General features: G+C 36.3%; 1 protein-coding gene across 6 annotated transcripts in view; it reads right to left on the bottom strand.

Moving 5' to 3' along the window:
• The window catches only part of TRAF3 (TNF receptor associated factor 3), a 69,266-nt gene that overhangs the window by 16,132 nt on the left and 30,399 nt on the right, over positions 1-22,735 (bottom strand). For 4 of the 6 annotated variants that reach the window (XM_042814104.1, XM_042814106.1, XM_042814105.1 and 1 more), the window contains 7 exons: positions 16,549-16,805; positions 13,925-13,976; positions 11,564-11,668; positions 10,618-10,785; positions 6,699-6,779; positions 3,862-3,936; positions 1,980-2,072 (listed from right to left, as the gene is read on the bottom strand). In XM_042814104.1, the coding sequence (XP_042670038.1) occupies positions 1,980-2,072; positions 3,862-3,936; positions 6,699-6,779; positions 10,618-10,785; positions 11,564-11,668; positions 13,925-13,976; positions 16,549-16,790 (816 nt within the window). In that variant the 5' untranslated portion in view covers positions 16,791-16,805. The remainder of the gene's footprint in view (positions 1-1,979; positions 2,073-3,861; positions 3,937-6,698; positions 6,780-10,617; positions 10,786-11,563; positions 11,669-13,924; positions 13,977-16,548; positions 16,806-22,735) is intronic. The other 2 variants (XM_042814108.1, XM_042814109.1) reach the window with 1 other exon arrangement.

Genomic DNA, 22,735 nt, shown 5'->3' with positions numbered 1-22,735 from the left:
TATCACAGTGAATATCCCTAACAAAATACTGACCCTCAGAAAGGGTCAAGATTTCAACAGGGCTGGAATTTCTGTGATATTCACCAGCCAAGCTAACTTTGCGCTGTCTTTCTTCAGTGCAATTTTCAATTTTCAATTTTTTTTCTCAATGAGAACAATGAAGTTACAAATCATTTTAGTACTCTTCACTAGAAAACTCACAGATATATGATATGTGGTTATTCTGGTAAGTTGGCACTGTCTTGGGATTTCCAGTGATTCAATTCTTTATTATGAATAGGAAGAAGTCTACAAAGCAGGAAGTGAAAAAGTACAAAAAAAAAAAAAAAGAAAAAAGAAGAAGAACAACAAAAAACCCCACAATGATAAGTAAACTGAAAATCTTTTGGTTTTTTTGAAAAAGAAGACATTAACAACTATAGTAAAGCATATACAGTCTTAGCTGTAGAAGAGATCAAACTGCTGGGCACTTTTTAAATGCTGAAGCACCTCTCAAGACAAAAGGCAAAAACCAATCTATTCTGGAAGTCACAGGGAACACTTTCCTTTTTTTTTTTTCCTCCAATGATGTAAAACAAGTGGTGTAATTTTAATCAAACTAAGGGAAAAAAGAACTAAAGATATGAATTTGTACCTGATAAAACTAAACCTCATGTAGTTCCTATATTTAAAAAAAAAAGCTCGAGTGCAAAAGCAAACTGAAGCATTGATATTGATCAAACTAAAATTTACTGATGCAGTAAAAATTGTATGTGAAAAAAAACTACATTAGACCTCTCCCAAGCTCAACAATTTCCTTATGGGACTTCAGAATAAAAAGCAGACTGTGCACTAACATACCAGGGATAGAATTACATTTCACTGTTTCTGTTAACTTCTGCTTTAAAACTACACGTTCTGTGGCTGCAGGGTCCTGTTGGAAACTCTTACATGAGAGATCACTGTCTTAGACCAAGAGCAGAATGCACTTTCTAGACAAAGCTTGCTGAATCCCTATTTGCAGTCTGCTGCAAGATACCAGAAGTCAGAAACCACATATATACAATGGCCACTGAGCTAACACTGGAATCATTATTCTCATTTAAATCACGAGAGAAACCTCAAGGCCTTCTGATTCCTGTGCCTGCAATTGCAGAAGGGTTCTAGTAATTCTGGGATCCCTACCACCACCGTAGAGAGAAAAAAATAATAAAAATAAAAAGCATTATTTTAATGGTTATGTATACCATTAACCTTTTTCAAAAATGTAAGAAACCAGTGACTTCTTCTGAAATTCCCTATTTTAATATCAAAGATGTAACCATCTGCTCTCCAAATCAACTTTAATTCATTTAAACTGTTAACAAGATCAGAGCTATTACTGGTGGGATTTCCAGCAATTTCCAAATACCCTACATTCTAAAAACAAGTAATGCCAAAAAGATGCACTACAATGAAAACTTCACTCTGATCCAGCACTAAAGCAGAAACTGTCATGGCAAGATTCACAGTAATTTAACTGAGCTACAATGATTTAATTAACCTTTGCAGGTCATTAAGTTTGGAGAGCAAGTGCAAAAACAAATGAAATAAACAACTGCTTTATTACCTGGTATTTCTGATAATGTAATTCCTTGAAAATACTGAGGTAGCAGAAATACAGCTCATAGTACTGCCATATCTTTCTGAACCCTCTCTTTTGAAGGAGATAGCTCAGGGAGGAAATTTAATATTGGACAGTTTATCTATGTGAACAGAGTGTTTTAATTACTAAGATAGCAATGAGGAAAATTGTATATGGAGTTGCAAAGCCAAGGTTCTCATAGCATTTTATAATAACAAAGGTACAGTTATGCTATGTGGCTTGAATACTTTTGGAGCTTACTATTGCTTCAGCTGTGCTGTTGAACAGCTGTTAAACAGAAAAAAAAGTGCTTCTTCTAGTACTTTTATATGATTTAAAGAAATCAATGAAAATTAGAAGTGAGTAGAAGATATACCTTATTTTCTAGAGCATTGCTCCACTCTTTCAATAAGTTAACATGCTGCACTGCTGAGCTGGCTTCATGTGCTTTAATTTGTTGGTTTGTTCCCTGTGACAACAAAGAATTTATACATTTTAGCCAATTCCACTTCTTTTAAACCTACAAAGAAAGAGTACATCAAGACATCGAACCAACAGTACGTATTTTGGTTCACGGATGCATGTTGCAGAACAGTAGGGAGAAGGGGAATCTACTTGAGAATTTACAAAAGTCAGGAATACATTTAGTAGAGCAAGTGTTTTATACAACTGCCATATATCTCCATCCAATGAACTTGATATGTCAGAGACAATAAAGATGAACAAGATTTACAAAATAAATTGTATTTCAGTCTTCTGCATAGTTTTACACTAAATAAAGCACAATAAAACTCTCGAGTCGTACAAAATCTAAAACGTCCAATTCCCCAAACCATAATTTAAACTCCTGTTGTATTTCATAAGCAGCTTCATAAGCACAAATTTCCCGTCAGTTGAGTATAAAACACAAATATTTAAGATAAATTTATCATCACTGGAAACTGCCAGCTTTACAAACTACTTTGAGAGATAGCACCATGACTACTTTGTCACCCTAAAACGATTGCTCTACGATATACAGATGTGCTGCCTCTGCACAGCCTGTAAGTGCTGTTACAAATAATCACTATATAAAAAGTTTACAGAACACACATAGATCATATACAGAGTACATAAGATGCAGACCATTTCATTTTATTTGTATTGTGTGGCATTGCACCTACTTCATTAAGTACTTTGCAACGCAGAGTATATTAGTTTTCATTGCAGTTAAGTTGCAAAGAGACCAAAAAGGTTCCAATGATCCTCAAGGTATGCACTCTATATAAAATACTAAAAATATATATGTGGATATATGTACATATATGCACACATATACATACATAAAATGAATGGCAATACATACGACATAACAGTGGGTAGGGTCATTGCACTGATCAGTTCTACCATTAAGAGCATTACTGTCGACACTGAAAATGATGAATGCTCATTATTTGAAAAAACTGGAAATACCTGCAGGAAGCAGTTTATGGAGAAGTGTTGCTACTTACAGCTCTTGTCTCTTTAAATTATTATGAACTAACAAATGAATGACACTATCTGATAAACTCAATTTTTTCCTGTCAGCAGTTTCTGAAATGTCCTTCATAATCCTTTCATGATACAAGATACATGGTATAGCGAGCAGAATATTTTAAGAGACTGGAATGCTAATACTGAAACTCAACTCCAGTGTTGGACTTCCTTTTGTTTTTTAAAATATTGCAGGGAGTGCCAGCATTAAAACGTTTTTTCTTTTAAACTAGATTTCATGCTATGTTTCAATTATAAATGTATGTGCACACAGACATAGGAATGCACATTAGAGGAGATGTTTTATGTGGACTAATCTATGTTTAATTTTAATGAAAATATTAACACACAAATGAAAGAAAATATAACTGTACTTAGCTCAAAAAAATAAATACTTCTATATGAACATATGAAGTTAGTAGGTTTTTTTTTGCTAAAGAACATAAGGTACCTGGCTATTATTCTGTTATGAAGTTCTTGAAATGCATAATCTCTCTGTTTCAACAAGATGTGCCTAACAAATGAACTCCCAAACCACTGCATGAAAGTGACGTTTTGGTTTTTTTTTTTAATATAGCTTATTTTTAAAATGAAAAAAACCACATACATCTAGTACTTAATCACTCAGTGCAACTGGATGACTTTTTCTTAACCAAGATTAGAGAAGTCCAGAACTTTCACGTCAAAGAGTTAAGTTCTACTTGCAGATTTTCATCAATTGGGAAGTATAATTGTTATATACTGACCTGAAAAGTGCAGCCATAACGCTTAAAACTACAGGTACTTGGGGCATTAATACATTCTGACAAATGTGCATTCAACTGCAATAGGAAAAAAATGTGAGTTTTGGCAAAAGACGTTTGCATGATAATGCTCAAAACATAACGGGCACAGGTTATCAGGTTTGTAGTGTGCCACCTGCAGAACATACAATACACGTGTGTATATTTTCTCCAGTCTGACCTAAGGTGCAAATACTATATATACACATATGTAAACCACACGCACATGCCAATACAGTATACAGTGATACATTTAGTATACAGTGAAACTTCTACTAAAGACTATTTCAATAGGCAGCCCAATTTAAAAAAAAAAAAAAAAAAAAAAAAAGCAAACAAGACACTCTGCAATTATTTGCATGATTTCATTTGACTTTAAAGAATGATTAATCTTTTCTCGCCAAGTGATTCTTACTGGTGTTCTGGGTAAGTCTTAAGATCAGTTTCACTGTAGCAAAGTACATCTTTTCTATTCTAATTTCACGAGGAACCAGATTTTCAAAACAGAACATGCAATTCTCAGTGCCAAAATTTAACAGTTAAATTACACAAAAAAAAGACTAAACAAGCACTGCATGAAACAGACAAAGAGCTTTGTAATAAGTACAGTTAAACAACTTCTAAAAATGCAGTATAAGGGATTTAAAATGATTAGTAAAATGCCTGCATTTTTCAGATTGAGATTTATTCCAGTATTCTTTTTATTATGATGAACACATCCACTTTTCATTTTCAAATAAACCAATTCACAGAAGCATATACATATATACAGACAGCAGCCATCGCAGCACAGAGGGCAGCAGCTGGATGCAAACTGCCCAAAAGTTGGAGCAAAGAGCCATTTTGGAAACAATAGAACAACAAAGCCCCTCTCTTCAAAAAGAGAATCTGCAGTTTGTATTTCCCACAAAGCAGACAGGAGCTAGAATCTAGCTCCTTAGCTGGCATCGCTCTCTCGGCTTTCAGGACCTCACATGAAATTCCCACACAGTAAGTCCCATATGCCCCAGCTCATCCACCTTCAAGGAAAGAAGGGGTGAACCAATTCTGCTTTGAACATTTAGGTCTGGAACGCACAGGACAGAGTTTGCAACCTAATACCAAGATGTAGTCAGTCACTCATCTCTGACGCACGCCTATATGATCTAAACACTATCCGTAGAAAGCCATGGTAGAGTTTCAAAAGAAACACATGGTTCAGAAAAAAATCAGACCAAATGAGACGTGGTAAAAAGGCTTTACTAGAATGCCACATTTTTAACTTCGCCAAACTAGAAGTCTGCCAAAGAGTTACAAATTGAACATGAAAAATTGCCATTTATTCTACAGTAAGATATTCACTTTTTGTGCACTATGGGATTTTCTCAAACTGTTAGGCAGGCATTTTCCCATTTTCGGCATTAGAGTCTTTGTCCCTAACCATGCAGCTGTGTATATAAACAGTACCAGAAAAGAATTAAGCAACAAGTAACAACAGATGATGCAAGGCATGCCAACTGTTTAAAACTCTAATTCTACCAATGATTTCAGAACTTATTTTTGGCTATATGTGCACAGAAGTGTAATTTGTATGGTGTATTGATCCAGGCTTTAATGAGACTTTTTTTTGTTTTTTTCAGTCCTGTACACCTTTTTGCAATGTTCACTGCTCAAATAGAGATTTAACAATATTCCTAAATCCTCCAGAACTGGGATATAAACTGAGGAGCATTCAACAAAGAAAGTCCCTGATAAAACTGACCCAGAATATATACTTTCTCTTTTCATGGCAGCTTATTTTCAATTAATAGGTACAGAACCTATCATACATATTATATTTCGTTATTCAGGGGAAAAAGACTGCCCCTATGTTTGGGAAGTGCCTTGTACTCCTTGGGTATTGTGATATGATTAACAATTTACAAGTATAACCAGAAAAAAGGAAAAAAAAAAAATAATAAAAGAATCTAACTGAGGAAGCAAGTATAATTGGAAAGAGGAATGTTCATCCTCAGATCAGAAACTCATCTTTCCTTAAATGAGGTTTACAGAGTGCTGAAAACTTAAATAAGCTCTTCCCATCCTAAGCAAGCTCTTTTTTGAGGAAAAAAAATAACATTTATCAACTCTGACAGAAGCTACGTATAAACAAGAACATGGTTCTGTTCAAAGATGCGTGCTTCTTTTTGTTTTGCAGTGATGCATAGATTGGATTAAGTTTCTACATATTAATAAGTTTCTACATGCTAAGAGAAATGTTAATGCATTTTTGCATGTGGTTGTAGGAATGTTGTATTACCCTCTATGTTACACTAATTCCCCAAGTGTCAGTTATTTTTTCCCCAAATTTAATAATCTTAACCTTATTTTTTTTTCTATGAAATAATTCATATTAGCAATTCACTTACATTTTTCTAGTCTTTACTAACTCTTGTCAACATGCACTAAAACTTCACTCACTCATTCTATTTTAATACCCTTGCTACCACTGCCCCAAGATGCTGCTCTACTGTCATCAACAAATGCTTTACATCGGGGTAGGGATGTTAAAAAGAAAGCAGGAAAGACATGCGCTGATCTTGGGCAAGCAAAGTTTATAATACAGACACAGAGCTAATAAATTATTTTTTTAAAATCATTTTTTAATAAATCATTAAAGATACTTGAGTGTTATCACACTTAACTGTGTGGTAGAAAAAGCTTTTCTTTAGATCTCACATTTTAATAAAGGAAATGGCTTCTGGCAAAATTCTTGCGAGATCTTACTAAAAAAAAAAAAAAGCATTCCATTTTTCAGCACAACACTGGGCAAGACTTCTTACCTCGCTCCTCATGAGTGTTTTAACACTGCATTTATGAGGACATGAAACCATGACACACGGGCAGTCTGTATCTTCATGTTTCTACAGAGAAAAAAAGCAAACAAACCACAGATCAACTCATACTCTGTAAGGAATGAGGACTTAGCTGCAAAGAAAAGTATCCTACAGTAATTCAAAAACAGTTTTTTTCAGTGTTTGTCCCAATTGTGTAGAGAGTTACAGAACTGCAATGCTGAAACATCCATTTTTGCTTTTGATAATATAATTAACATTAAAATAAGAATTTTCTTATTTTTCCTATGGAGAGGAAATCCACTTGTTTCATCTCTTATTATATTTTTACTCAAAAAACAATGTGACTATAATAAAGTCAGGCTTTCTTCCTCAAGAATTACTCACAAAAATGGTCAGCTTTGACAGTGAACAGAACTACAGCAGATATCCATTTAGTAAGAGTATACAGCACACGGAAAAGCTCTTCATAAACATTTCTTTTACATTCAGATAACCTTTTCTTCCTACATATGGATACTACCCCTCCAATACTTTTCTAAATTTTATTCCCAAATATCTGATACCAACTCTCACTGTTACAAACCCGAAGTTCAAAGGTATGTTGAAATTCATCATACTGCTAGACAGGCATTTTCATCTGAACCTACACAGATTCTTTAGTATAGCTGTCAAACCCTATCACCATTCAGAGGGAAGAAAACCAGACCTAATCTAAATGAATTTACATATCTCCTCAGTTTTTCTCAGCAAAATGAAAATCTGGAAAAAAATAATTGTTTCATGTCAAGGAAATGTCCCATTCAACTTGAAACAAACCGTTTCATATCTAGTGCTTAAGAAAAAAAAGCAAAGGAACTGAAGATTTAGATTTATAAGCTCACTTGAAACAGAAGCACACGTAGCATGCCATTTTTGCCTAATAGCAATGTTTATCTTTGAAATAAAATCAAGAAGTAGAGGAGAGCAAAGTTCAGAGACATGAAAGGTCTTGGTTCAAGTCTCAGCCAAATCTGTGAGCATCTGAGAACGTATTCCAACTCACTTTAAAAAAAAAAAAAAAAAAAAAATCCAAACACACCAAACATGCCATACTGGAGCATGTCTACCTTGCAACCCCTCTGATAAGCAAGAAAGACCAAGTAGTTTCTCAACTAGACAGATGGGATAGCCTCTTAAAGTGTGGCAGGAGGTTCAGTTCCTCCCTGCCAGTACACAGTCACCTGAACAGAGGCAGTGCTAGCACAGATGGAAAACACCTCCTCAGAGCAACAGTACTCTGATGGTAAGAAGCAGGGACACATCTGGCTCCAGCATAGCAACAAAGGAGCAATGTGACAAGGCCACATGTCTTCCCTAGTGGCTGGCTCAGTCAGTTCAGCTATATTTCAGATTAGTGAACAACTGAAATTCAGATTGCCTTGGCAGGAACAGAGCAGTAGTGAAGACCCAAGGCAACAAGAAATATCGTCCTTCTAGATCTATATCTTAACGCTATTATCTAACCATGAATTTTATAGAAGCACTTTCAAGTAATAGAACATAGAAAAACATATGTCAGAATGATTTCAAGCTACTGGTTTGTTTTATAGTGCAGCAGCTTTGTCTGCCAGAAATTATAGGAAAAGGTAGCTTTGTGGCAAGAAAAATTTTACATATGGTTTAAACAAGAGAAATTAATAAGTTAAGTCTACTAACAACAGTGCAGGCTAGACAAATGCCATTGAAAGAAAGGAAGGGGAAAAAAAAAGAAAGGAAAGGAAAAAAAAAAAAAAGAAAGAAAAGAAAAAAAAAAAAAGAAAGGAAAAAAAAAAGAAAGGAAAAAAGGGGGTGACCTAACATTGTTAACTAAAGAGTCTGCATTCAACAACGGGGATTTCCTACCCTACAGGTCATGGGATTCTATGAAGTACTCCGGTAAAATAATTTTTGTTTCCATTTGCATACCTTTTTTCTCAGTACCCTCCCTCTATCTCCATTTTCAATTCAAGTCACTGAGGCCTGTTTCAGTCATTATTACAATTAAAAAAAATTTAGGCTACTGAAGCTAGAGATGAACTCAACCTGTGGGTGACAAATCTCAAATCAAAAGGAGTCTGTCACTCAAATGTTCTGTCTCATTAAGCTTCTAATTCTCATGACTGCAGTACAATGAGATAAAAAAATAAAACCATTAGTATTTCTCTAGTATCTGAATTTTAAAAAATCTAGGTCAATAAATAAATAAAAATGATAGATTTCTGAAAGTGAATAGAGTTTTATGTTCCTCAAAAGGTATGGACGATTTCAGACTCAAAAACATACCTGTAGATACTGCATTGCCCCTATATTAGTAAATTGACTGCAAGAAACCCATGAGCATGTTGGTTACATATGGAAAACCAGCTGTACAATACATATCTAATATTGACTGTTTTTGTCTACTAAGATAGAAGATATTTTTAAACATCTTTCTTTGTCTATTATCAATTCCTCACCAAAAGAAAAATCTGAGACAATAGCATTCATAATCCAACTACAGTTTCACCTTTGCATATGCAAGAATAAACAGTGTAAATGATTTTCTCCAAATATATACATTTTCACATTTCTGCCAACTAATGCTGAGTAATTGCACAATTACTAATGTACCAAATCTTGCAAGTATATACTCAAATAATATGAAGGCAGATGTACTTCCAAAACTCAGTAAGAGTCATAGAATCATTTGAGTTGGAAGGGTCCTTTAAAGGCCATGCAGTCCAACCCCCTGCACTGAACAGGGACACCCACAGCTCCACCAGGTGCTCAGAGCCCCATCCAGCCTGACCTTGAATGTCTCCAGGGATGGGGCATCCACTGCCTCTCTGGGCAACCTGTGCCAATGCCTCACCACTCTTACTGTAAAAAAAATTTCTTCCTTATACCAAATCTAAATCTCCCCTCTTTCAGTTTAAAATCATTTCTCTCTGTGCTATCACAACAGACTCCACTACAAAGCCTGTCCCTTTCTTTCTTACAGCCCCTCATTAGATACCTAGGCTGCTATCAGATCTCCCCAGAATATTTTTTCTGAACAGCCTTAGCTCACTCTGCCTGTTCTCACAAGGGAAGTACTCCATCCCTTGGGTACACATGCTTTTCAGTAACAACACCTCTGAGTAAAGAGGCTTCTCATGATGACAGTACTTTACTTAAAAACACACAAGAATACAAGTGAGAATGATCACTCTTGGTCAAACTATAAAAGCTACATAAATACAAAATAATCACTGAAATGTAAGGGAGTAAGAGAGATTCAGCATAATACAGTAAAATGGGAAATGTGCAAACAGCTTATAACTACACGTAATGTAAGTACGGTTCTCACTGTCTGCACTGTATTCACACCATGCTGCTTATCAGACAACCTACTCAGAACAGCAGGAAGCCAGTCTAGGTCTGTCATGTACTGCTACTATCAGACTAATGCATTTTGTTATCACATTGTTGTCTTCTTTCCTTTAACAGCTCACAGAGTACCAAAGAAGTAGACAAAATGACATTATTTCTCTAGTCAATTGCTATGCTTATGCTTTTCCAGTGTAATATTTAATTGTTGATGGGAGTTGCATTTATGATGTCCATTTAAGCAAAAGAGAAAAGCAAAACAAGGAGTTACTTCAGAATTAAAGGATTTGGATTTATTATTAACTGTAGCATCTGAATATCAGAAAAACAAAGAAAACATTTCCTAGCCAGTGCAGTAGCTGGTGTCTCCACTGGAGGGAAAAATTAATAAATAAAAAAAAGCAAGTCTACTTTCTGTTTTGACTTAAGACCATCTGAGAAGACAATACTCTATTGGCTACTAAGCAGAAGCACAAGAAGAGTTACTACTCTGAATTAACATACAGAATCTTATTCTTCATACAAGAAAATACTGCACCTGCAACATAATCATTGGGACTTGGCTTTTACAGTATTTACAAGTTGTCTCCCGGTATTTACAGGTCTTCTCTACATGGTCTGGCAAATCTTTTCTCAGTATTTTTTCTTTACAATCAGCACGAGGACACGCAAGTTCTTCAAACTGACAATCAGTTTTCAAATGCATCTGAAAGATGAATAAAAATTAGTCAAGTCAACTAAGTTTTGTGCATCTCTTCTAACCTTCGAGGATGTCCCACACAAAATCAAATAAAGGTTAGAACCAAAGCAAGCAGTTACTTCATGCAGTATACTATGCAAAAGCAAATGGTTACAAGTCTTCTCACAATCACATTACTGACTTTACATTCCATTCACATACAATACAGTGAAATCTTCTCCAAAGATGTATATGACCAACTTTCATACTGTAAATATTCAAAATTCCACAGGCTATTTAAGAAAAATGTAAGCATTCTTTTTCAACATATATTATCTCATATAAATCTATATGCTACTCTAAGGCTATTTTTAAAATACCTGAACAGGTTCACTCAAAGCACGTTTAAGAACTCACATATTTCACTGCAGGCTACTGTGTAATTATCCCTTCTGACTCTTAAGTCACTGGGTTACTGCTGTGTCATGCCTTAATGAAACAAAGCTACGAACTTCTGGGCAAGTCAGGCAAAGCCAAAGGTTTGATATTTCCATGCAAAAATCATCATTTACATCAGAGAATTATCATTAATAGTAAAAAATAGAAATTAAAAACATCCCCCAAAATGTCACATTTTTAAAGTACACATTAGGATTCAAAACAATTCAATTCTGTTCCAACTGCATAAACCATTCAGATCAACCACTCATGTGGCACATCAAGACATTGGCCAGGGTTTTCATCGGTAAGATTTCTTCTCATTCTTTAACAAAATAAGGCAGCTTATGACTCTTAGATTACTTACCAGTAATTGACCCAAGGAAAGTTGTTCTTTGCAGCCCTTGTTTTCATTTCTGCAGTATATCTGAAGGGCAAGTAGTTCTCTCCTGCAACAATTATCCTTAAATACCTGGAAAAAATTAATTTAAAAATTAAAAATCAAAGGACACTCCACTTTAGAAACTTAAAAGCTCTCAAGAATACGAAAGTTCAAGGAAAGCAGAAATCATACAATGTAATGTGATCTAATTCTAGCCTTATGCGCAAAAAATAAAATACTAAACATGCATATCACAGATTACTCCACTATGAAGCAGACCAGTGAAAGAAGGTATTTGGACAGAAGCTCTAATAAAATAAAGGGTAAAGGTAGAAGAAAAGACTAAGATTTTTGTTATTTGCTTGCCTAAAATAGGCACAAGCTAGAACTCTCCAGGTTATCTGAGAGGCTAAAAGTAAGACAAAGTCCAAGCACAGCAATTAAGAGAAAAATGCAACAAGTCTAGTTTGTTCAAACACCTATTTTCACTTCAGCAGTAATACACAGTTATACAAATTTCTTAAGGTCTTAGTTTGGAGGAGGTTGGTTAATTTCACTGACAAGTAAGTTTCAGCCATCTTTCCATTTTAGTGTTTACAAGATTTTTCAGCCTTTCTACCTATAACAGAACAGCAAGAAATTAGAAGCAGATCACTCAGGGTCTTGGATTTTTCACCTTTTACAGATGATATCCCACAAAGCCTCTGATTCAGAAACAACGTAATGGCACTATCAAGAGGTCCTGCTGCTAAGGGAGGAAACTGGGAAAGAGGACTGAACACTGTTACTGTTATTTATCAGTCCAAAATGAAGGAATAAGAACCTGCAGTTATTTGTAATTTCTTCTGTGACTGTTTAGAAATACCAAAGATCTATGCTCAACCACGGTTACTCTACCGAAAAATGGAATTGTGTGATGCAGCATTCCTGCAGCATATGCAGTATCTACAGAACTGTTCAGCATAAAAACATTTAATAACAACGAAAAGTTGGGATGAGAACTGTCCATGATGACTATGAATCTATTCCAAGCATCAGTAAAGAATGAAATACTGCAGACAATCTCATCCAAATCTCATCTGACACAGGTCACTGATTTCTGTTTAGTTTTCAGATGTAAGTTTAATGAATCAACAAATCTCATTTAAATAACCAATTTTCAGCACTGTAGGTTGGTTGTGTTTGTTGGTTTTTTTTCCCCCACGAAGTAATTCAGTGTTACTAAGCACAGCTTTGCCAACTGAAATTATAATAAGAAAATGATTTTTAAAGTTTTGCAGAGAATGTCTGAAGGCTGTTTTGTGATTTTGGACATCAGCATTCCGTGGGAAGAAAGAGGTTTCCAGTTTCACGAAAATCATTGTCTGATATGCACAGTCAGTCTCACATAAGTATTTAAAATACACTGCCCTTCATGTCATCCTTCTATCTTAGAGATTTAAGAAGCTTCCTAACAAATGTACATGTTTATACGTGTTAAGAACTGGAAAGCCTGAGTTGAAATAATGAATCAAGTAGACATCATTATTACTGGTCTGATTTCCTCAAGAGCCCACCTATGTCAAAGCTGACTTGTTAACACTGTTCAGAGAACACCTTGGTGTTACAATGAGGAGAGGCTGATGTACCCACTAACATTTTCTTGAAATGGTTACTCCAGAAGCATTTATTGAAGCAATAAAGACTACTAACACACACAAAAAGAATTACTAAATACATTAGACAAATTTGATGTAAAAAACTACACAGACCACATACAAAGTTAAAAAAAATTTTCTTTACCCCTCATTCTTTCATACAAGTAGTTTCATTGTGAAAAAAAAAGGTGAAAGATTATAATTTAAGCATGAAATAACTTATACATATAAGAAGTCTGATTCTATTACAGTTACTGTAAATTCACACTGCTACGGTTCCAGTGTGGCTCATGGACACACTAGAAAACAAAGTTAGTCAACAGTAGATGCTGGTCTGCAGCCAAATGAGGAGTAAGATTTGCCAAGATCTGTCACAGTTTCTGAATACCTACACGAGATGCAGTATTTGTTACCATCCTCTCTGTTGATAAGAAAACAACTGCAAAGTGTTGCTGCAGCTCTCAGTTATGACAACCAGTAGCAACACCTGGCTGGACATTAAGGTTGAAGCTGGCACACTCTGTTCTCTGTCACGTGGTTAACAGTAAGAATGAGCTGCCTTCCCAGAATACCCATGTATTCACAGCCTAGATTTTATAACAGAACTATCTTCTGAAAGTAGCTTATTAGGCTTATGAAATAATGGCCACAAAATACATGTATGCTAACAGAATTCAATACTCTTGAATAAGAAATAGTTTAACGATACCTTGTCTTTTACTATGCTTTCTTGACATGCTGTACATTTTGGACTCGGAGTGCTGCAGAGAAAAAAGAAGTTGCATTTCAACTCATCTGAGTTTTAAGAGCCTAAGAACTTCAATTTAAGAGGCACTTCACTTAGCTACAATTATTCAATGGTGTTTTTTAAATGTTAAAAGTGAATTCAGTTTACTGGAATAAGGTAACAGGATGTTACCTCAAAAAATTTGAACACTTGAGTCAGGAATTCCTGAGGAAATAAAACCACCACTAGGCCTCTAGCCACATGTGTAGTGGTTTTCTTCATGAAACCTGTACCCGATCCACAGCTCTTGTCAATTTTCTGTCTGTCAGTGCAAACATGGAAAATACTGCTTCTTTCTATTATCCAGACCTCTTTCAAACAACACATAATTAAACCTCACTCTCTCTGACAGTGAGTTATATATCCTGTTCTGGTTTTAACAGCTGCTACAGATCCCAGCTCCCTTTATCTTGAGTAAATTTATTTATTCCTCTGCAGTTCCTTTTCCCCACATAAAACGAGGATAGCCATAGCAATTTCTCTCTTAAAGCACTGAGATCCATAGACGGAATGCATCAGGTAACTGCTAGGTAAACTCTCTTGCAAGAGATTATTAAGATATAATATCTTGATTATTTTATGTAATTAGTATAGTTATTTCAAATCACCTCACTCTGGCCTTTACTCACTGCAGTGACCATTCTATACATCTGAGCATCTTAACTGCCTTGCAGCTTCTACATCTGTAATATATATATATATATTTTTAACTAGGAATAAAAAGAGGAGGGAAAACTAATCAACTTAAGGGCATATTGATACAATGTCATCCTTCCCTTGCTTTTACTGAATTCACTCAAGCATCCCACTTGCTCTTTTAAACTACAGTTGCATACTGAGCAGACATCTTTATTGCGTTAGCTATCCTGACTGCTAGTTCTTTGTCCTCAAATAACCCTGGAACAGAACCTAGTAGTATGTAATCAGTGTGTGCAGCAGCATATCAACACTGAATGAAAAATTTTGTACAGGATTTGTTTGCAAGGGGCACTTAAACATAGTGAAATAACTAGAAAGAAAGAGCAGCATGGCAGATGGTCTTTTACCTATGTGTCCTTTTCAGGAGCAAACTGGTTGAAAAGAAAGGAAGGTAAAATAACACATATTCTAGCTACACTGTAATAAGCACATGTGCATGTCTCTCAGCAGGGAAGGAAAATTGCCCAGATTCCAGCAATGCCAGAATCGTTACTGCTTGGATTGTTAAGAGTCTGCTCTGTCCATCTGCACACATCCAAGCATGCCAGGTGTTTGCTTTTCTGCAGTCACTGCTATTAACCATGTAAGAGCCTTCCAAAAACATATATTCAGAAAGAAATAACTGCATTTCTCACAACAAACTACACCTTACATGAAGAACTGAAAGAAAAGTCTTTCTCATCTCCTTCCAATTTGGCATGCCGTAGCAAAAGGCCCACAGGAATGCATTAGGGAGCTACAGACACTTGCATTTCCTCAGTATGGAGGTTACTCTATCGTGTGACAGGGTAATGTAACAACCCTGTAACACAACCTCTTCTACCATGTAGCACGTACTCTTAATGTGCATCCTTCTGAGACTACAGTATTTCCAAGTGAAATACAAGCTACTGCCTCGGGTTAGGATGGTCACAAAACGTAAACAGGAAGTCACCAGAGTTTTCAAAGTGAAATCCTCTCTATATTGGTAGTGCAATATGTAATATCCAGTAAGCTCATTTTGTTCTGCACCTCTGTTACCTATTAGTGAATGGAAGTACTGACTGCTTATTTACACCAGGAGATTGAAGCTTCAAGAACAATCTCTAAACATCAGACCAAGTGTCAAAATAACACTGTTATATACAATCACTAGCAATGCATCGAAGTTGAGTGACAAAGATATACACTTCTACTGATGCACAGATACTTCTTAAAATCTAGACACTTCTTTTTAAACAGCCACACTTTTATTCTTACCTACATCTTTCAGTATTTATTTTATCTCTAAAACATTCGCTCACACATTTTATGCCCTGGCATTCCTGACCCTACTGCAACCCATAAAATATAGCAATTCTATGTGTTTTCTGGCACTTTATAAGGGAAGGAAGCTCCATAACCATTAACATTAATGCCATGGTCCCACCAGTCAGCTGTAAATCTGAGTCCACCAGTAGGTTAGGTACTATCACTCCAATGAGCCTTTGCAGGCTCACTTCTTCACACAGCCATTGTTCCATATTATCAAATGGATCTTGGATCAAAATAGTCATGTCAGCAGTCATGGGAAACAGCTCTTCAGTTTACATTCCAGACAATTAAGTTTTTACTTTATGCACCACCACAAGGGATTAAAACACTTTAAAGCAATTTTGATAATATTTACAAAATTTTAGTTATCTCAAGTTCGCCCAGTATACAGATTACATCAGCACATGGGTAAGAAATAAGAAAGCAACCAGCAAGTTAAGACTGCTTCCAATCCAGGGCATTACCTTACAGTACACATCAAACTAAGGTGGTGTTCAAATTGTTTTCAGTAGTTCTCAGGTTTTAAACATGTTTCATTACAACAGGAAACATACCTCAGCAAAGCATTCATGCAAGTCTCACAGAATCGGTGTCCACATTCAGTCTGTTTAGGATTGCATAAGATGAAGTGACATTTCTCACATTTATACTTATCCTCCACAGCATTTACAAATTTCTCTTTGTAGCCACCTTGCTCTGGAACATAAATTGATGCTGAAGGACTACGATCAGGATTGGCCCTTTGTTGTACCATTTCTACAGATAAAGGGGGTTCTGTCTTCTTACTGGTGTCCATGCTCTAAGATAATTTCTGTGGAGCAGAAGCAAAATAAGAGAGGCTCTGAGAAACAAAGATCTCTTTTTCCATTTAAACAAAATAAAAAAAACTTAGCATCTGAGAGACTACATAAAAACAGAAATTGCTAAGGAAAGACATCATGTGGACACAGCACATACATGAAGTGGGCATATGTGTAAATATATTAAGCTTAGCAAATTTATACTAAATAATATATATAATATAATATAATAAATAAAATACTCAACATTTGTAAAGGCTGTAGAGTGGCAAGCATTAAAAGCTGCTCCTAAAAGCAGTCTGAGTTAAATTTTGCCATTACTCTAGAAACAAGAAAGAGCAGAGTTTGTATCCTTCCATCTCTGTTACTGAAAAAAATGTCAGTAATATTGAAGTTGTAACTTTCATTAGTGGAAACAGCAAGGGGTATGGAGGAACAGGTGTGCTGGTGCAGTACCATGCACAATGCTACTCACATGCTACTGTAAAAAGCACGTAACCACTGCTATTCTACACAAGATATCTGGAGTCCACACAACCCTACTGCCAGTTTTTCCACTGCAAGAGCAGTGCATAAGACGCACTGTTTTAGAACAAAGCATCAAGATTTTATTCATTAAACACCTTTCCAAACTTTTCATCGTAATTCCCACATTTAGAAAACAGGTGATATAAGTCTAATTGACAGAGGAGATAGGTGTACATACTACAGCCACTTGGTTAATTAAGTCTAATTGACAGAGGAGATAGGTGTACATACTACAGCCACTTGGTTAATTAAGTAGGACTAAGTACAACTGACAGGCAGCTATGAAAATAATTAACATAACCGAAGGATGAATTACAGTACCCATTTTCCTGGACTACAACACCTCTTGGCCAGCATGAAATGAATTAGCAGAGGAACAGAGGAAGAATACCCCAAGTTAAATTCAAAAACCTGCTTTGAATGACTTCTGACTTATAGAATACTAGAATAATTTAGATTGGAAAAGACTGTTAAGATCATCAAGTCCAACCATTACCTAAACACCACCCTCATTCCTTAAGCCATTTAAATCAAGGTTGGATGGTGCCCCAAGCAGCCTGGTCTAGTAAGTGGCAAACCTACCCATGGCAGAGGAGGTAGAACTAGATTATTTCTAAGGTCCAATCCAACCTAAGCCATTCTATGATTCTAGCACCACAAGTCAACCACTCAACACACCCCTAAGAGTCACATCCACACACCTCTTTAAATACCTCATAGATGGGGACTCCACCACTTCAATAGGCAGCCTGTTCCAATGCCCAACTGCTTTTTTCACGGAGAAATTATTCCCAACATACAATCTAAATCTTCCTGGAACATCTTGAGGCCTTGTAATTAAGTACTTATAATTCAATGTATTTTCTCATAGGTCATTTTTCATCTATATTTTAGGTTTGAAATTCTCCACAGACTAAACACCCAAGGAACTTTCCTTCTTTTGTTTCCAATGCCAACTGTTTTTTTCTTAAATCAAAAGACAAAATCATTACAACCCACCCCTGATGCTACTTCATGCCTGTGCCAACACCAATGGAGCAAACGTAGAGATGTTTAGTGAAGAATCCACATGTCAGCACCCTCCTATCCCAGGGAAAAGCCTCACTGCATCTCAACAAATCACAGAGAAAGCCTGAGGAAAACCATCCTCAGAACTCAGTACATAGGCTGAATGATTTGGTCTTACTCAAAACCAGTAAAAAGCATACTAAATAAATAAATAAATAAATAAATAAATAAATCAGTTTCTACATTCACTGAAAGGTAAACATGAAGTCTGGTTCATAATTTGAATTAATGTCTGCCTGCTTCTCATGTAGTCTTCAAAGACTTCTGCCAAGGCATTAGATTGCAATCTGAAGGAGAGAAAAATCAGTGCTGAACTGTACGAAATTTGCAGTTCTCCTTAATGAGCAAATTCAGATTAATTTAGACCAGGGAAGCAAGCAAAGCCTGAACTAGAGTTTCAGCAGCAAGCATAAAAACAGACTATGACAATACTGAAGAGGTAACTTCAGAGGTTGTAACCAGAACACAGAAAATGAGATGTGATGCTGACAAGAGTCTAGGAGACAAGAAGGTTAAGAGAACTGTCATGAGTGAGAAAGGAAAGCAGCTAATGAAAGTAGTTGAGCAACAGAGATTGCCCAAGACATGACTGGCATAGCTGAACATTCATGGCTGAACAGAGGTGACCTCAGACACAAGCTGAGAACTTAAAACTTTGAAGCACTAACAGAAAAATGTGAAATTTAGCTACCTATAGATTTGCTTCTTGTGTACAACTATGAAAAAAGCTGAATATGGAGCTTGCAGTTCAGGAATCTCCATAGGATTCCAGTTCTGTGTTGATTTATGGTTTGCAAATACTCTTTTCCCTTTTCAGCTGCCTATTCTTCTGTCATATTTGAGACCTCTACCACTCATTCCGTCAACTCTTGAAGTCAGCAGACAACTTGAAGCACATCGAATGGTGAGAATAACAAATACAGGGAATATGATTTTCCTTAGAATGCAAGAACAGAACAAGACATGGTCTGAATTTGACTCAGGGAACAACTTGAAAAAAGAGGCACTGAAAGAGATGCTGAAGGGAGAACTGGCAAGTCACAACAGTACACAACTCCTGAACTTAAAGACATCCTACACAACATAACTGTCTAATGTTTGTTTCCTCAAATTTCTTTCAGAAAGAAGCTAATTATGATTTGCAATTTAAAGTCTTTCAGTAGCATCATTTCTTCATGGAAACTGAGTCTCAAGGAGGCAGGCAGGGGTGAAAAGAAGAAGAGGCAAGATTCAACTGAGAAAGAATACTGAATGTCAAATGAGCAGCAGGTGAGAGTTTCACAGAGATATGAAACCAATCAGGGGCTGAACTGCCAGCTGGAAAGAGATTTCATACCAAAATAAGCTGTACAGTGCTCCACATGAGTCCCCATTTGGAACTGACATATTGGATATCTTGTCACAGAAAACAACCAGAAAGCCCACTGACAAAATTTACTATGCAATATGCATAACAGTGAGATTTGTGTACTCCAAATTTTATATTTTTGTTTCATGAAAAAGTATATCAGCCAGAAAAGTGCAGCACCACAGCAGCCAACCTGGTGAAGAATTCTTTTCTACAGCATTCTGAACAGTCAGCATTTTCAGCAGAAAAACAAGAAGCAATTCACAAAGTGCAGCTATAGAATAGTACAGAGTACCTAAATCTCTTTATTACAACCTGAGAGCTGCATTTAACAAGGAGGTGGGGAGATCTGATGTTTATCACAAACTGCTCACACAAGTCAAACTACTGTATGCACAGCTAAGTACTCACGCATGAGTTACATGCTATTACATGAGCATATGAGATCAGCAATGAATACAAGTGCAGATAGTATAAACATTTCAGCTGCCATCCTTTTGCAAACAGCTTTCCCTAATGGTTTACATACCACTACAGGGTGTCATCTGTGATGTCATTTTTTCCTTTTCAGGAACTTCTAGAATTGGATTATACCCTCATAATCATGTTTCAAACTGCCAATAAAAGGCAATTTTGAAGTCACACCTCAGTAAGATAGTATGTGCTTACAGTAGGGAAGGTAACCACTTCCAGAAAGAAGTGAGGTGAAACTGGCTAGAACACTCAAGATATGCCAGTTCTGGTGGAAGCTTCTGACTCCTACAGGCATGGCAAGCTGCCATCAAGTTAGTCCTTGTTCAGCAAGCTAAATCTTAACTCCTGATTCATCGCTAGTTATTTCCTTAAGCTCCAGTTTTTTATCCTTGGGAAACAACACAGAGTTAGAATAAAGCATCTATAAAACTTTAAAAAAAAAAATACGTCTGAAAACAAAAAACAAAACAAAACAAAACAAAACCCACGCAGAAACAAGGTGCAACTCTTACTTAACCTACAACATCCCCCAAAAGTCAACCACAAAAAGACAGTTTCAATATATTAACAATAGAAAACAAATAAGCTTTTAGCAGACTTTTAAAATTAAAAAGGTCAAGCAGATACTTCAAGTGTTATGTTATGCTAACACAGAAGGAGATAACAAAAGATACTAATTTGTTTTTTTTTTTACTTAAGACAGAAAAACTCTTCCATCAAATTACAATTTTCACTGACAACAGAAGCTTCCCAGAGCAGTATGCACGCACAATCTCTAAATTAAGTTCCAACAAAGAAACCTTAAGTTGGACAGCGAGCAAAAGATCATAGTGGAAAGATATCAATTTTCATGAAACCTATGCGGGGAACAGAAAGAGAAACTTCATGGAGTTTCCCAGTGAGCTGGAAAGTGGAACCACAGTCACCACTGCTTCTTGTATGGTCTATTAACTGGCCCACCACTTCACAGCTACATCAAAACCACCTGCTCCTCTTGTCTAGGGCAATAGGATGGTCTTTGTTCCCTCCAATACTGTAGCTGGGAGGGGAGAATGGAGATCTCTTAATTATTGAGAAGGTAAAAAACTGGGGCTAAAAGTGAACATAGTGCATAGATTAGAAGGAAACCAGACTTCACTTCCTTCACTCTCTACAGCATTTTGTAATTTACAGGATACCCTCAAAGAACCAAGCAGTCACACATTCAGAATGGTATTTCTAGCTCTGCAGTCCTCCTAGCTCAGGCGCTTTCTGTCTAAGAGTTACTGCCTCAAGTCAACACACAGAAATCTTTATCTTAAATGATAAAAAACAGAAAACAAACAAGCAAAAAAACCTGAACTTTTCATTTGTCTTCCAGCATTTTATAGCTTCTAATACATTCCTAGTACACACAGTGAAAAGAACATACACATCTCCTTCACACCTTTTAGACACCCCTTCAACTCAGCTTTGCTTCCACTTTTGAGTGTAATTACAATACACAATATACACTGACATAACTTCATGGCTGGTTAAAACAATAATGCAAGCTGAAAGAAGTATATTGGTGACAACATATTATCATTTTACTCAACGCGACAAATGTCAAAAAAAATTAAGGCTGAGCAGCAAGCCTGCCATGGAAATCTTGACTTCAGAGCTGCTTAGCACAAGGACACATCACTGCAGAGGCCTGGTATCATGTCAGGCCCTGCCTTAGTAAGACAGGGAAGCTGGTGGTTACCAAAATCAGGCAGAACTTTGCAAAGTGAACATCTGAACACAGAGAGAAAAGTCTGAGTATTCTCTACATGAGAAGTTCCTGCCATTTATAAGCTCTTTACAGTCACTTATTAGGTGCAACATTCTGGAATCATTCAGGTTGAAAGAGACCTCTGGAGGTTATCTAGCCCAACCTCCTGTTCAGAGCAAGGCTAACTTCAAAGCTAGATCAGGATGCGCAAGGCCGAGCTGAGCTTTCAAAACCTCTAAGGATGATGATACCACAACCTCTCTGAGCAACCTGCTCCAGTTGCTCCCACTGCGAGGAGTTCTTTTTATGGCAATTACAATGTGATATCATACAGAAAAGAAATTGTTCTGATAAACAAACTGCTATTTTCTCAAGCAACAAGGGCAGATTTCACCATTATGCTTAAGAGCTTAATTTGCTAAGAACTGTTGAACAAACAGGAACACTTTTGGGGGGGGCTTGAATGGTGCAGGCTATTCTTTTCCTATCTGAACTAGGACATTAGAAGTATAAAATACTGGTAACTTGAAATACTGCAAAAAACAACCACGTATGTCACAGACATTACAACACGGTCTTTTTCCCATGTTCCAGTTTGCAAGGTTATTAAACAGCAGATAATGAGTGGTAACCACGTTTCAGACTGTTTCATTCTTTTAACTTTTTATCACTTTGTTTGACCTCATCTCTTTCAACAATGAGTTCACACATTCGTGTCAAGTGACTTACAGTATTAAACAGAACATCACCCAGATACAGTTAACTCTATTTAGCAAGCTTGCTAGGCT

Source organism: Centrocercus urophasianus, unplaced genomic scaffold (assembly GCF_019232065.1).
Source record: "Centrocercus urophasianus isolate 14NV4802_14NV808 unplaced genomic scaffold, USGS_Curo_1.0 seq_14, whole genome shotgun sequence".
NCBI classification, from domain to species: Eukaryota; Metazoa; Chordata; class Aves; order Galliformes; family Phasianidae; genus Centrocercus; species Centrocercus urophasianus.
The sequence above is the reverse complement of the archived record's forward strand: the minus strand, read 5'-3'. Positions and strand labels throughout refer to the sequence as shown.